At 36.7% G+C, this 16090-nt stretch overlaps 1 protein-coding gene across 3 annotated transcripts in view; it reads left to right on the top strand.

Annotated features, from left to right (window-relative positions):
* Nucleotides 1-16090, top strand: part of LOC111159923 (cyclin dependent kinase 8) — a 114242-nt gene that overhangs the window by 40531 nt on the left and 57621 nt on the right. For all 3 annotated transcript variants that reach the window (XM_022522608.1, XM_022522607.1, XM_022522606.1), the window contains exon 2: nt 13816-13891. In XM_022522608.1, coding sequence (XP_022378316.1) covers nt 13816-13891 — 76 coding nt within the window. The remainder of the gene's footprint in view (nt 1-13815; nt 13892-16090) is intronic.

Below are 16090 nucleotides of genomic sequence, written 5' to 3'. Positions count from 1 at the left end.
TTAATTAGTTCATCTGTAAACAGGTGTTAAAGAAGCTTTCTGATAGGGTGTTGTGAGAAATGAATGAATCAGTACCTTTATAGTGCTTACACTAGTCCTAGGAATGTTATAGTCATTTAATGAATGCCTCCTATTATTATCATCAGCATTCTATATTTTAACACATTTCCTTTCCTGAAATATTTTCTTCTGGAAATAAGAAGCTCTTGATTTATTATGTTTTACTTATATTTTGTACTTATGGCTTCTCTTTCTCATTCGGCTGTGGGAATTTCTTGTCTTTTTTCCAATGTAAAAGTGAGAGTTCCTCATAAATAGGTTCTTCAAAGCCTGGTTTTCAGGCCTTCTTTTCTTTTTCCCTTACACTCTCTTCCTAGGTAATATCATCAACTTGCAGGTGTCAGATACCTTTGAAATACTGAAGATTGTGTGATTTGCCTCTCTGGGCCAGACATATCTTTTGAGCTCAAGACCCATTTATACACTCGTCTACTCACTTCCATTTTGATGTATGACAAGTTTCTCAAACTGAACATGTTCAAATTTGAATTGTTTCTCTTTTTTCTCCTTTGCACTTGGCAGCATTATTAACTGAATTACTTATGTCAGTAATTTGGAAATTATCTTGGATATCTTTCTTTCAGTCAGTCACTAAGACCTGTTGATCCTTGCGTTCAAAATATAATTCCAATCTGTCCACCTTTTACTATCCAGTCAGTTGCAGCTTCTCTGCTATTAATCTAGACCAAGCCACTATCATCTCTTAGCTAGAAAATAGACATAGGAGTTTTTTTAAATTGTGGTAAAATATAGATAACATAAAATTTAATTACTCTACTGTATACCATTTTCAAGTGTACCATTCAGTAGTATTAGGTACATTCACATGTGCTGCCATCACCACCAAACTCTTTTTATCCTGCACAACTAAAACTCTGTACCTATTAAAGAGCAACTCCCCATCCCCTTCCACCAGCCTGTGGCAACCACCATTCTACTTTCTATCTCTATGAATTGAATTGTTTCAGGTATCTAATAGAAGTGTAATCACAGTAGTTATGAACCATACATAGGTTTTCATCTTAATTCTTGGTAGCCTACCCTGTTAAATATCCTCACTCTTTTTTTCTTTACCCTTTCTATTCTCTTCTCTGCATTCTTTTCCTCTAACCCTTCTTACCTCTTTGCCCTTCCTTTTGTTCCACAAACGTATTTTTGAAAATAGGGATTAAATTTGCCACTCAAAAACATTGAATGACTGATTGGCTAAGAAAACAAAACCCAAATGTATTTTGCCTACAAGTGACTCACTTTAGCTTCAAGGATATACGTAGACTCCAAGCAAGTGGAGGGAAAAAGATATTCCATGCAAGTGGAAACCAAAGGAGAGCAGAAGTAGCTGTACTTAATGTCAGACAAAGTAGACTTTAACTCAAAAGTTATAACATGAGATAAGGAATGTATACACTGTATAATGATAAAGGGATTATGTCTTTAAGGGGTTATAACAATTGTAAATATATATGATCCCAACATTGGAGCACCTAAATGTGTTAAGTATATGCTAACATATGATGGGAGAAATAGACAATAATAGAGTAGGGAACTTCAGTGTTCTCCTTTCAACAGTGAATGTGATATCACCTAGGCAAAATCAATTAGGAAACATTGGATTTGTACCAATGTTATATGTATATAATATATGTAACATACATATGTGTTATGCATGTATATATCTATATATAACAATGTTGTATATATAGCATTCCATCTAACAGCAGCTGAATATACATTCTTCTCAAGCCCATGTGGATCATTCTCCAGGATAGATCATATGTTAGGTCATAAAACAAGTCTTAGCAAATTTAAGAAGATTAAAATCACACCCAGTATCTTTCTAGACCACAGTGGTATGAAACTGGAAATCAGCAACAGGAAGAAATGTGGAAGACTCACAATTATGTGGAAATTAACACACTACTGAACAACCAGCAGATCAAAGGGAAATAAAGAAATAATCTTGAATTGAAAATTGGAAACAGCATCTCAAAACTTTGTGATGAAGTTCTGTGAGGAAGTTTATAGTGATAAATGCCTACATTAAGAAACTGGAAAGATTTGCAATAACCTCACACATATATTTAGATGTATATCTTTATGTATATATGTGGGTATATAAGTGCATATGTATGTATATGTATTTATGTACACATATTTACATACATATTTTGAAATGTGCTTATGTATATGCACATAAATATTTCTGCAGAAAAAGCATGTGGCCAATGCTGTCTATACATAACTACATCTGTGTAAAATACACATTTCGTATAAATAATTCCAGTGTATGTATGGCATGGACTTTTACATTGTAATTTATCTTAAATGCTTAATGTTTAGTACTTGGCTATGGAAAATGCTTGGTTCATACTATATTCTTCTAGGAATCTGATTCATTCTCTGCCTGCCAGGAAGTTGCATTTATTGAATATTCACTTTTGGAGAAATGGGCTTTCTGGTATTTTGGAAAGTTGGAGGCAAAGTATATAGTTCCCGCTCCTGGGACATGACTCGGCTTCCTCCCCTCAGAAAACATTGAACTTGCTTCAAGAACTAGGAAAACACAGGACTTATATAAGTCTACTAATAGAGTAATTTTCTACAGAACAGTGTGAAAGTGTCAGATGTAACAGGTTAGTGTTAATATTGCTATAGGACTTAAGCTTCTCTAATTTGGCATGACCCTGCCTTGTGAGGAGAGATTTGCCGGCAGCTGATGCCATCCCCTTCGTCCTTCATCCATTCTGAAATAGACTGCATATTTCATTCCTCTGTGTGGCCCTCTGTTTCTGGTCAGATGTTACATATTCACCTAATTACAATGAGACTCTGTCCAAGTCTACCTTATGTGTAATCGGTGTTGGAGCAGTGGGTGGAAGGAAATGGAAGAAGAGGCAGGTTTCTTCTTGCCAGTTTTTAACTCCTGTGAAGTTCTGAGCCTGTACTTGGAAGGACTGTGCTTAGGCGAGGTGAGTTTATCACTCCCTAATTCCACTCCTGTTTATTATATGTTGAAAATAGCAAAATCTTAGTTTGGGCACTTGTTACTTGATTTTTAGATTTTTGACAATAGCTTCCTAATTACCCTTTTGGCCTCCAGTCTTGATCCTTCCAGTGTGTGCTAATGTGTGATTTTTCTGTCAGTTTAGTCTAGTCAGATCTTAAATTTTCTTGCTTAACACTGTCAAATATCTATGTAATTCTGTTGAAACTTTCATAAATTTTATATATCTTTGACATAGACCAAATTTAACTCTTCTCCCGCTGTAATTTTTTCCCTAGACTTTTACGAAATCCTGTTTTTGTACCTGAGTAGGGGTGTTCCATTTAACTGGTTGCTTCTTGGTTTTTGTACATAGAATGAATTGAAAATACTGCTTAGTATTTTAGTACATGGCATACTATCATTGTCAAACGTGTAAGGCCCTCTATTTTTCTTTATTTTTCATTCTCTCATCTTTGCCCAATTCTCTTATCCCATTATAACCAGCTTCCAGTCTTCTTTTTTCAGTATATATCCTTTCAGCCCCTATTCCAATCTAAATATCTTTAGAACATACTTGTATTCCTGAAAATATTGTTTGTGTAGGGTTGTAAGTATTCTCAGTATATGCATATACCATGTGTCACTTATCTGCTCCCAGTGATGCACACACAGTATACCTCTGTTTGCATCTACAACTGTCACTTTTTGCAGCTATATGAAACCTTTCCTGTGGTACGTAAAATCAGAAGAGATATTGTTGGTATAGGAAATACACATACTTAATATCACTATTCTAGATTGCTTTCTAAAATGTTTGTGCTAGTTTATACTCTTAGTAATAATAGGAAATGAGGGATACCCTTCCTTTATATTTTCACCAGTTTAAATGAGAACCATTAAATAATGTTAAATATTAGTCTGTAAAGATACTAGAAACAAAAATAGAATGCAAGAGTGAGAGGAAAGGTGTATATTCATTTAAGTAGAAAAACTTTTGTGGCCTGATTTTTCTTTATAAATTCAGGTTTAACACTTTGTTGTTAATGATAGAATAAAGATTGCATGTAAGAAGCTGTAATATAAAGACTTCAGATCCCATCCAGTTTATTTGTTCAACAAGGAGCATTCATAACATTCTTTTCAATTATAGAGTATTGGTGACAGGGTAGAATGTAGGTTAAGGGAGATGAAGACATTTTTAGGGTATTTTAATAACCTCAATCTTGAATACTTATTGATAGTAATACTTGGAATATAATATGTGAGCATTTAAGAAATGTTTGGGTATATTCACATGCCTGATGTAATACTACTTTTTTTTTTTTTTTTAGATTTTTTATTTATTTATTTGACAGAGAGAAATCACAAGTAGGCAGAGAGGCAGGCAGAGAGAGAGGAGGAAGCAGGCTCCCTGCTGAGCAGAAAGCCCGACGTGGGGCTCGAACCCAGGACCTGGAATCATGACCTGAGCCAAAGGCAGCGGCTTAACCCACTGAGCCACCCAGGCGCCCCTGTAATACTACTTTTAAGAAAAAAAATATTTGGGGTCAAATAGAAATAAGTGTATATGTGAAATAGGAGGAAAGACCAACCATTTGGGAGAAAAATACTATGCATTAATTTATGGTTTTAGCGTTGCTTATTTCTTTGACCATGAATATTAAGGAGAAGAAAAATGACCAAAGGTGACTAATGTCAAGATAATAGTTCTTGAAGTCAAGATGCAATGACTATAATAACTTTACTTTTTGTAAGAGTTGTGTTCAGAAAAATGACACTGTGGGCAGAGGACTTAAGAGAGATTGATAAGTAGTAATCTGTTTCTAAGCAAAAAGCCAAGTTCAAGTGTGGTTTTGGTGTAGACAGAAACTTTCCTAGGTTTGACATCACAGGGGCTGCCTGTCCTGTTTACTGTTTTGAGTTTACTATTTCAGAAGTTGCTTCGTATTTGAGTATGATTGCCCAAGAGTTAGAGTAAGCTGAGTTGGACCCAAAAGAAGGCTACAATCTCAGTAATTAGTTTGTTTGCATATTTTAGTGAAATCATGAGCAAATTGTAGCCAGGAATTGGACTCATACAAGGAATGACTAGGGATACAAAGAGCAATATTATGAGTATTTTTTTTTAAAGATTTTATTTATTTATTTGGCACATAGAGATCACAAGTAGGCAGAGAGGCAGGCAGAGAGAGGAGGAAGCAGGCTTCCCGCCGAGCAGACACCCCGATGCGGGGCTCGATCCCAGGACCCCGGGATCACGACCTGAGCCGAAGGCAGAGGCCTTAACCCACTGAGCCACCCAGGCGCCCCTATTATGAGTATTTTTATTAGATGTAATAGGTGTCTATTAACAATTCAGAAATTTAAACCAGCATAGAAGATAGAAAAGAGGTTGGGGGTTGGTGAGAGCATGCAGATTTAGCCCAACAGTCTTTGGTTCAGCCCATTTAGATCTTGTTCTGTGGATCCTGGGTGGAAGCTGTCTCATTCTCCAGGATCATCTTCTGGAAGATTCTTAGGAATCCTCAATTTGAGGTCTCTGGCTGGGATAGTCTTCCAGTAATTTGAGGATGTGTTATGTCACTGTAATTGAGAGCTGTGCATCCAAGGAGTTTTACTGCTATTTCAGTTGTCAACAAAATATGCCAAGGTCATTTCCATGGGGGTTCAAGTGCAGTCTTTCCCTAACAATGCTGCAAAAATAGCCGGTCACCTAATCTGAGAGCATGTTGAGCTGATTAAATATCTAGCAAGGGAAGATAAGATTGAACAGCTCTGGAAAATTATTATGTTAACTAGAATTTTTTATGGGAGAGAAAGGCTCCTGTATTAACCATATATTGCACAATTTCTAAAGATTCAGTCAGTGATTACCCGTAGAATTAGAAGGTATTGTGAACAGTGAGGACTCCTTGATTTCTACCATCAAGTGTGCTATGCTTGTTTCTGATTGACAGGGATATTAAAACCTAGAAACAAAAATCAAATTGAAACAGTTATTGTACCAGTTTTTCTATAAGAACATGAGTCTGCCTCTTCTCAACTTGAAATATATAAAACGTTAAGCATATATATCTGCTTGAATACATTTTATTTGCATTTAATCTATAAAGACTGAACTTCTCTTTTGATTGGTCAAATAAATCAATTTGGAGAGAACAGAGTTTTCAAAATAGGAAATCCAAAGATACTTTAAGTCTAAAAGTTTATTATTTTGATTTGGGGACCTAAGTTACAAAAGACAAAATCAAAAAGAATTTTAAATTATAATAATACATGAGCCTTAGTCGTGGTATCCAAAGGTAAAAAGTAGTTCCATGCAATATTTGAAAATACTATAGCAATAGGAATAATAATTATTAGGACCTTTAATCTTTTTAAATAAGGAGATTTTATTAAAAATGATTTTAAAAATGGCTTAGGCCCAGTGATACATATTAAGAGCATTCTTTCCCAAAATGGAAATGTTAAGATCATTAGAAATACCTAAGGTATATCACACTACAGCAAGTTAGGTGGTTGAGTTCACATCTTTGTAGCATTCGGTCAGCCCAGCTTGTCTTGTACCATCACTAAGATTCCATACTGTAGTCTAGCACCCTCCCAGGCCTTGTCCCTGCAGTAAGCATCAAACTGCAGCACACAATAGCAGTTGCTTATGATGTGCTTCCAAATTACTGCATAAGAAAGATAATTACATCTTCAGTTTAACACATTAGACTTTGTGTAATTCACAATTTTTACTACATAACTAAACACAGTGATTAGTTCAGCTGTTTATTTCCTTCTCCCCCCCCCCCCCCCCCCAAAGCATGACTTTTTTCCCCCTAAAGCATGAAGGAAGCAGTGCACTGATTTTACATTCTGGCTCAAGTTCCTTGATCTGGCCAACTCCTCCATAATGTTTTCCTGTCATTGCTACTGACAGTGTAATTCTCCAGAACAGAGTCTTAAACTCCAAACCACATCTACTGACACTGTAATCAATACTTCACGATTTTACGGCATGCACTTGCTCTAGAACTTCTAGCTTCTAAAACTGCTATTGAGAAGTCCACAGGTATCCCGATTCATAATCATTTTTAAAATTTAATTGTATTGAGTTATAATTCACATATAGGATTGTGTAAATTTAAGGTATACGACTTGTTGACTGATAAATTTATATATTGCAATATGATTACCACTGTAGTGTAACGAACACTTATATCATGTCACATAATTATCATTTCCTTTTTTGGTGGGAAAATTTAAGATCTAGTCTCTTAGTAACTAACTTTGAAGTTTATAATACGGTGTTGTCTATAATTACTATGTTGTTCGTTGAGTCTCCGGGACGTTTTTATCTTCTGGTTGCAAGTTTGTACCCTTACAGTGTCTCCCCAGTGTGCCCAGCCCCTGGTAACCACCATTGTACTTTCTGTTTTTATGAGTTCCCCGATTCCACATGTAAGTGATATTGTACAGTATTTGTCTTTCTCTGATTTATCTCACTTAGCTTAATGTCCTCAGGTTCATCCATGTTGTCATAGATGGCAGGATTTCATTCTTTCTCATGGCTGAGTAATATTGATCCTTTCTGAGTGACCCATTACCTCTCTCCCCTGCAAGCATGTTAAATCTGCTCGTCTCCATTTTTCTGAAATGTCTAAATATTGTGTCTTGATGTGGATCTATTTTCAACTATTTGTGATGGGAACTCATTGGACCCTTTGAGTTTTATAAACCCTGTCATTCAGTTTAGGAAGTTTCCTTGAATCACTTCATTAATTTTCTTTCTTTCTGTTCTCTGTTCTTTCTTTCTAGAACTCTTAATTATTTGTATACTGGATTCCATGGGCTGGTTGTCTGATTTTTCTGTTCTTCTTTATTTTAGTGTTCAATTTCCTAGAATATCTCTTCAACTTTATTTTCCATCCAACCAGTTCTACCTCCAGAGATATCTCATACTCTCTGTTTTCTGCTTTTGGAGGAATTTGCTATGTACATCTAATTGGTTCTCAGCTTTCTTCACTGTCAGCTTCTGAGTTAGTTTTCCTGGATCCTCTCAGTCAGTATTTGTCCACTTACTTTTTAGTTTCCAAAGTTTTTTGCTGCCTTCTCTCCATTTTTCATCTATATGAGTTTATATCTTTTAAACATTTCTTTACCATAGGTTTAGTAGGGTTGTAGGAGGGAAGTGAAATTTCATGTGTATTCACTACGCTATTTTTTTTTTAAGATTTTATTTATTTATTTGACAGATCACAAGTAGACAGAGAGGCAGGCAGAGAGAGGAGGAAGCAGGCTCCCTGCCGAGCAGAGAGCCCTACACGGGCCTCCATCCCAGGACCCTGGGATCATGACCTGAGCCGAAGGCAGAGGCTTTAACCCACTGAGCCACCCAGGCACCCCTTCACTACGCTATTTTACCAAAACGCTGCTCATTTTTTTTAAACTACTCTTTTACAACCGTTTTATATTATTGACTTAATTCTCCTGTCTATTAAAGGCAAGTGTTCATTATGGTTTCATCCTCCTCTTTTTGGTCTTCTCACATAACATACTTTTTCCTCAGCTTTATTTATTATTTTTTAATGTAATATTTTCTTCACATACTTACATGTTTTTTTCTCTCCCTGAAGTAAAGCACATCACATAAACTCTATACCCCTCTTAGGAGACAGCTGACATAGAAGACCCTCTCCCATCTTACCTCTGCCTATTCCTGAAATCATCCATTCTCAGCGCTGTCAGCATGTTTGATGCTATTAAACTGCTGCTGCTTCTCTCTGTGTTCTCTGAGCATGTCACACCTCCCCTGTGCTTCTGTATTTTTGTACATGGCTATTCCTACTTTTTGGGATGTTGGCTCCAGCTACTGATTTCTCTCCCCAGCCCCTCCCTCCTTTCCTGATAGACTTCTGAAGTCTTAAGAATCTCTGCCTAAGTAGTCTCTTTCTGAAGCTTTCTTTCGTCTTGCTTCAATCCTTCAAGCTATAGTCTTATCCCCTCTATTTATAGCACGTAGAATACCTTAGTACCATTATTTATTTATATAGTCTGACTACTTCAACTGGATCATGACTGAAACTAGGGAACAGATACTTTCCCTCTCCATTGTGCCATTTTACTATGACTGTGTAGATGGATATATAAATAAATGTGCTCTGTAAACCACAAAGCACTATTACATTATGATGTTAATTGTGTTCAGTGATTTTCAAGAGGAAGTTGCCTTTTTGATAATTAAACATCTTCAGTTTTTTTATTATACAATTTCACCTTTCTCATCATTTACTTTTATAAAATATAAGACATATGATTACTTGGGATGGGGGTGAGGACTGTACAGATGAGAATTTTTCAGTTCATTGAGAAGACATTTACATCTAGCAACTTGGCTATTTATAAATAAGAGAAATTTGGGGTCATTATTAAGGAGGTGAAGGGATAAGCCTTTGATTTAATTTATTTTCTTTCTCATCACTTTCTCCTTACAGTGCTCAGATCTAAGATGCTATCCTCAAATAGGACATAGAGCAATTTCTTACACTCCTGGGTTAATCTTCTGGTTAAATCAGTACCATATATGTGAAAGTGTGTAATAGACTTATTCTGACCCTGACTTCATTCTTTCTTTCTTCCTATCTATTTATTTATTTTAAAGATTTATTTATTTATTTTGGGAGAGCGAGCAGAGGGAGAAGGAAAGAGAGAGAATCTCAAGCGGACTACCTGCTAAGTATTTACTCCCCCAGAGTGTGGAGCCCTGTGCGGGGCTATTTTTCATGACCCTGAAATCAGGACTGGAGCCAAAACCAAGAGTCAGTTGCTCAACTGACTGAGCCATCCCGGCGTCCCTCGACTTCATTTTTTTGTGTGTGTCACTCTCCTTAACTTCTTTTTTTTAAGTCTTTCAGAAATCATTCAGACTTCGTGAACATTAACTATAGATACACTTAATGTATTTTTAAAATAATGAGTACCTGTGGTGCTTTACTAGAAAATACATTATAAAGCTGAATGTTGTAGAACAAATCTTTTTTCTGAAAAATAATGTTGGAATTGGGATTTTTTTCCCCACAACTAAGGATTTGGTGTAAGTGTGTTGCAAAAACAAAGATAAAGCTATGTAAGTTTTAATAATAATTTAAGATAATAAAGTATTAAATGAGCTTAAAGGAATTGATTTTATAAGGAGTTACTCATTTTTTCAACCAAAACTTCTTTCATTGTATCTTGAACTCTGCCACCTTTGCCCTTACTTTTAGTTTATGACCTAATTCCCAACATCAGGAAAATATGAAAGCCATCAAGATGAGAACTCTCCCTTAAAGTATTCCTCCTTCTAGCCCCGTATAACTCCCCCCCCCCCCCCCCCCAGCATTTCAGTCTTTGCTCTCTAAATTTTTACCTCTCTCTCTGATATCAGCAACTCCTTTTCTCTGGGTTTTTCCTGTCAGTACTTATTCTATTTAGGTCTTTTCCGTCTTGAAAAAAATAATAATTCTTTAACCTGTGTATTACTCCAGCTACTGACATCTTTTTCCCCTTCAGATACCTATACTTACTGTCTTAGTTTGCTTATGCCCCATTCATTCCTCAACCTTCCACAGTACACACCCTGCCGCTACATCACTCCAGCTATTTTTGCCTAATCTACTGTCTGGTGACTTCATCATTGCTAAATTCAGGGGACACTTCCCCATCCTTACCTTACTAGCCTTCTTTGCAGCTTCTGATACTATTTACTATTCTGCCCTTTTTCAAAATCTTTTTTTTTTTTTTTTTTTTTTTTTTTTGGACAGTGCTTCTCTTTGGTGTCACTTTACTCTCATAGCTTTAATTACTGTGGATATGCTGATTATAGTAAATTGGTGTCTTCAGCTTTCTCTAGAGCTTTAGACGTGTTTATTCAGCTTGGCATTTTCACTTAGGTGTCTCATATGTACTGTAGACTCAACCTGCACAAGACAGAACTGCCATCTTCTTGTTCCCTCAGATCTTTTCCTCCTGCCGTTTTTTTTTTTTTATTTCAGTCAGTAATATGCCGTTAACCTATTGCCAGAGCAGAAATCATTTTCTTTGACACCTCTTCCTTCTGCCCAGAGTTCAGTCACCAGGTGCTATTGGTTCTGCCTTACATCGCTCCAGTCTACCCTGTATGGCAGCCGCCATTCTGTGGCCACCACCATCATCTTTCACCTGAGTAATTTTAACACTGTTTACTTTTAACTGGCTTCTCTGCCTTCTGTTCTTATTTACTCTCCCTAAGCATTCAAATGGCAGCCAGAGATATTTTTTTCAAATAAAATATAATTGATATTTTCTTTTTTTTTTTTTTAAAGGTTTTATTTATTTATTTGAGAGAGAGAGAGTGCGCACAAGCAGGGAGGGGGGGAAGGGAAAAGCAAACTCCCACCACTGAGCAGGGAGCCTGACGTGCATCACACCACCCTGAGCTGAAGGCAGACGCTTAACTGATTGAGCCACCCAGGCATCCCTTTTCTTTATTTTTTTTTTTTAAAGATTTTATTTATTTATTTGACAGACAGAGATCACAACTACTTGTGCAGAGAGGCAGGCAAAGAGAGAAGAAGGGAAGCAGGCTCCCCACTGAGCAGAGAGCCCGACGTGGGGCTCGATCCCAGGACCCCGGGATCATGACCCAAGCTGAAGGCAGAGGCTTTAACCCACTGAGCCACTCAGGCACCCCCACCCAGGCATCCCTAATTGGTATTTTCTTATTAAAGAAATTTTTTTTAAACTTTTTTTTTTCTTACAATTTTATTTATTAGTTTGACAGAGAGAGAGCACAAGCAGAGGGAGTGGGAGAGGGAGAGAAGCAGGCTTCCCGTAGAGCAGGGAGCCCGATGTGGGGGCTCGATCTCAGGACCCTGGGATCATGACCTGAGCCAAAGGCAGATGCTTAACAACTGAGCCACCCAGGTGCCCCTCTTATTAAAGAAATCTTAAATGGAGTGCTTCCTGTTATTCTTGGAGTAAAAAGACTTATGTTGTGGTTCTTGATTAATGCCATCAGCCTTATCCCCCGTTGTTTATGGTGTCTATTCTCCCTCAGATGGTTTTCTTTCATTTCATTTGTCTTCACATTGTGTTTTCCCCTTAACTCATAACACACACACACACACACACACACACACACACACACACACACCCCCCAGCAGTTTCTGAAGTCTGATCTGGGAACTGCTAGTTACCCCTCACACACAGTCCTTTCAGAGGGTCCATGTGGTTGGCACTGTTTTCATTGTAGTGCTATGATACTGCAGTTGACCCTTGAATAACATGGGGGTTGGGGTTGGGCTCCGATAGCCCACCACTATGTAAAATTCATATATAAGGACGCCTGGGTTGCTCAGTGGGTTAAAGCCTCTGCCTTCAGCTCAGGTCATGAGGGTCTTAGGATCCAGCCCTGCATCGGGCTCTCTGCTCAGCGGGGAGCCTGCTTCCTCCTCTCTCTCTCTTTGGCTGTGCTCTCTGCCTACTTGTGATCTTTGTCTGTCAAATAAATAAAATCTTTAAAAATAAATAAATAAAATTCATATATAATTTTTACTTCCCCAAGAACTTCACTACTAATAACCTTACAGATAAACAGTAGATTAATACATATTTTGTATATTACATGTGATACATAGTGTATTCTTACAATAAAGTAAACTTGGAAAAAGAAAATGTTAAGAAAATCATAAAATATACTTATAGTACTGTATTATATTTATCAAAAAAAATCTGCATATAAGTGGACCACGCAGCTCAAACCCATGTTGTTCAAGGGTCATTGGTATTTCCTTTTCTTATTGTCTCATGAATGTACAGTGGGTTTTTTGCAAAGGTGTCATAACATGATGATGTCATTGCTCTGGTGGCTAATAGGTATATGCTTTTGCATTCTCTGTTTTTAAAAGTTCCCATTTAAAAAAATCTAATAGGGTAAATAATGATAGATATAACAAAAACTCTTGAGAGTCTTCAGTAATATCCAAGAGAGTAAAGGGGTCCTGGGTCAAAAGAGTTCAAGAATTGCTGTTTAGGCTTCATTTCAGTGGTGTTTCTTTTGGGAAGTTTTTGCTTAGGTCCTCTACCAGAGTAACCATTGAGTAACCTCTGTGGTTTGCACTTGCCCTATCATAGCACTTATCATACTATACTGTGGTGTGTTGTTTATCTGTCTAGACCAGTAGACGCAGAAAGCTCTATAGAACAAGGAACTCTGCTGTATCCCCAGTACTGAGCACAGTTCTGAATACGTAGTAAGTGCTCAATAAACCATGTTGAGTGACTCTCTTCGAAGGTATTGGGGGATATGAGGACTATAACTTGTTTGAAATTATCACCATTTTGTACTTTAGTGATACATTCATTTCTTAATTTTTTGACCCACCAATATCTGAAAGGGTTTTAGAAAACAAGTTGTGTATGTGTGTTTGTCGAGTGTTACAGTACACACACGTATACACACACGTACACATACATATATAGAAAGGAAATGTATATATATTAGAGCAGGAAGAACCTATTTCTAAGTCTTTGCCTTCCCAAACCATGGAGCCTTGGACAAATCTTTTTATTACTTTGAATCTGACTTTCCTCATCAAATAGTGGGATTGAACTAGATTATCCAAAACCTTTTTCCTATATGATATTCTGTGATTACATGTGAAAGGTGTCAAAAATGTATTATGTGATTTATATTTATATTTTATTAAAAATGCACATACATTTAGTTTTATCCAAATATTAAAATAACTTTGTTTTTACAGGAAAGATGATAAAGACTATGCTTTAAAACAAATAGAAGGAACTGGGATCTCTATGTCGGCATGTAGAGAAATAGCAGTAAGTGAAGTTCTTTTTATAATCATTATTATCAATTGACTGATGAGTGTCAACTATGTAGGTCTCTGAATTGTGTTTGTCACATATACACATTAATTGAAAGTTGGTAAATATTTTTCTTATTGACAATCTATAGAAAAATACGTTTGTTTCCTAAGAGAAGTAAAGGCATGTAGTTCTAGCAGGAATAACTATGTAAATCCATTTGTTTGGGAGTAAGTCAGTATTAGTTGTTTATATAAATGTGTATTTTTCCAATAAATGTCACTAAATATTAAGGGTCCAGTTATTCATATTATTTCATTGGGTGCAATAAAAATAAATGTGTATGAATCTATATGTTAGTTCATTAAAATTAATATTTCTATTTTAATAAAATGAGATTGATGTCATTACTTACATGAACTTAAAATGAGATTGTATTATTTGATTTTCATTTTGTCTGTTCATTTGAATATGTAAAAATATGTGCTGTTTTCTTTTGGAAGCATAGCTTTCCATATGGTGTTAGAATCTCATTTTGATTCCAAAGGAAAACATTCATGTTAATGCATTACTAAACAATTATTCACACATTTAAACTGAGAATTACTTCCATGAGATTTTACTTCAGTTGTTACTATTGTAACACTGTGGATCCAAATTTGTCTTCTTTTTTTTTTTTTAAAGATTTTATAGATCACAAGTAGGCAGAGAAGCAGGCAGAGAGAGAAGAGGAAGCAGGCTCCCCGCTGAGCGGAGAGCCCCATGCGGGGTTTGATCCCATGACCCTGGAATCATGACCCGAGCCGAAAGCAGAGGCTTTAACCCACTGAGCCACCCAGGCGCCCCCAAATTTGTCTTTTCTGACTATAATCAAAATATTCTAGAATATGTATTAAAATCTTTGTTTTTGTCACTTTTAGACCTTGTATCTGTCTACAGATAATAGGCTGTTGTAACCTGGATATATTAATTTAAATAATTTTACCCATTTAACAGATTCTATACCACTGGGGTTTCTGTTAACAGCCATTTGTTGTGTATTATGTTGATGAGAACTAGAGTAGGTAAAAGTAAAGAAACAGAGCAAGTGAGAATCCCTGGCCTTAAATATTTACACACCGATGAGGTAAGGCACTCATAAATCTTATAATAATAGTGTACGGGAAGAAAAAAAAGGGCACCTGTATGGCTCAGTTGGTTAAGCAACTGCCTTCGGCTCAGGTCATGATCCTGGAGTCTGGGGATCGAGTCCCGCATTGGGCTCCCAGCTCCATGGGGAGTCTGCATCTCTCTCTGACCTTCTCCCCTCTCGCGTTTTCTCTCACTCTCTCTCTCAAATAAGTAAATAAAATCTGAAAAAAAAAAAAAAGTGTATGAAGAGCAATGATAGAAGTATTTGGAGAGTGAGAAAATTACCCACATCTCAAACCAAGAGAATCAAGGAAGGTTGCAGGTTTTGGAAGACATGTAAGAATTACCTCCATGAGGGGTGCCTGGGTGGCTCAGTGGGTTAAGCCTCTGCCTTTGGCTCAGGTCATGGTTTCAGGGTCCTGGGATCGAGCCCCTCATCAAGCTCTCTGCTCAGCAGGGAGCCTGCTTTCCTTTCTTTCTGCCTACCACTCTGCCTACTTGTGATCTCTCTCTGTCAAATAAATAAATAAAATCTTAACAAAAAAAAAACAAAAAAAAAAAAAAAAAAAGAATTACCTCCATGAGGGAAGAGTAGAGGTGAGGTGGAGGGCATTCTTTCATAACCAAAGGTATGCCATGTTGGAAGTTATATTTCAAGTAATTGGTAGATTTTTAATGTTCTTGAATCTAAAGGAAGGATATCTGTACCTTAACTATCAGTTCTTCAATATCTACACTTCTACATATTCTAGTTAGCTTTGAAGAATTAAAATCCATTAAACTGTGGTTAGTGATGTTAGATGTCATGATGGAGATTACCTTTGGGGAGGGCCAGGGAGTGACAGAAGGGGGAGACAAGGGACCTTCAGGATTCTGTTTCTTGATCTTGATCTGGGTCTGGTTATGTGGGTTTACTGTGTGAGAACTCACTGCACTGTGCATTTATGGTTTTTGTGCTTCTCTCTTTATTAAACTTGAGCAAAATGTTTTAAAAAAAAACTCATTCATTTTAGGAACAGGCATTCTTCATGTATATGTTAACTGTAAATTCAGTTTGGCATAGAAAGAAATACAAAAACTTAC

The sequence above is a fragment of the Enhydra lutris genome, unplaced genomic scaffold, assembly GCF_002288905.1.
Source record: "Enhydra lutris kenyoni isolate GAN:26980312 unplaced genomic scaffold, ASM228890v2 scaffoldscaffold71, whole genome shotgun sequence".
NCBI classification, from domain to species: domain Eukaryota; kingdom Metazoa; phylum Chordata; class Mammalia; order Carnivora; family Mustelidae; genus Enhydra; species Enhydra lutris.
Note: the sequence above shows the minus strand (reverse complement) of the source record. Positions and strands in the feature narration are given on the sequence as shown.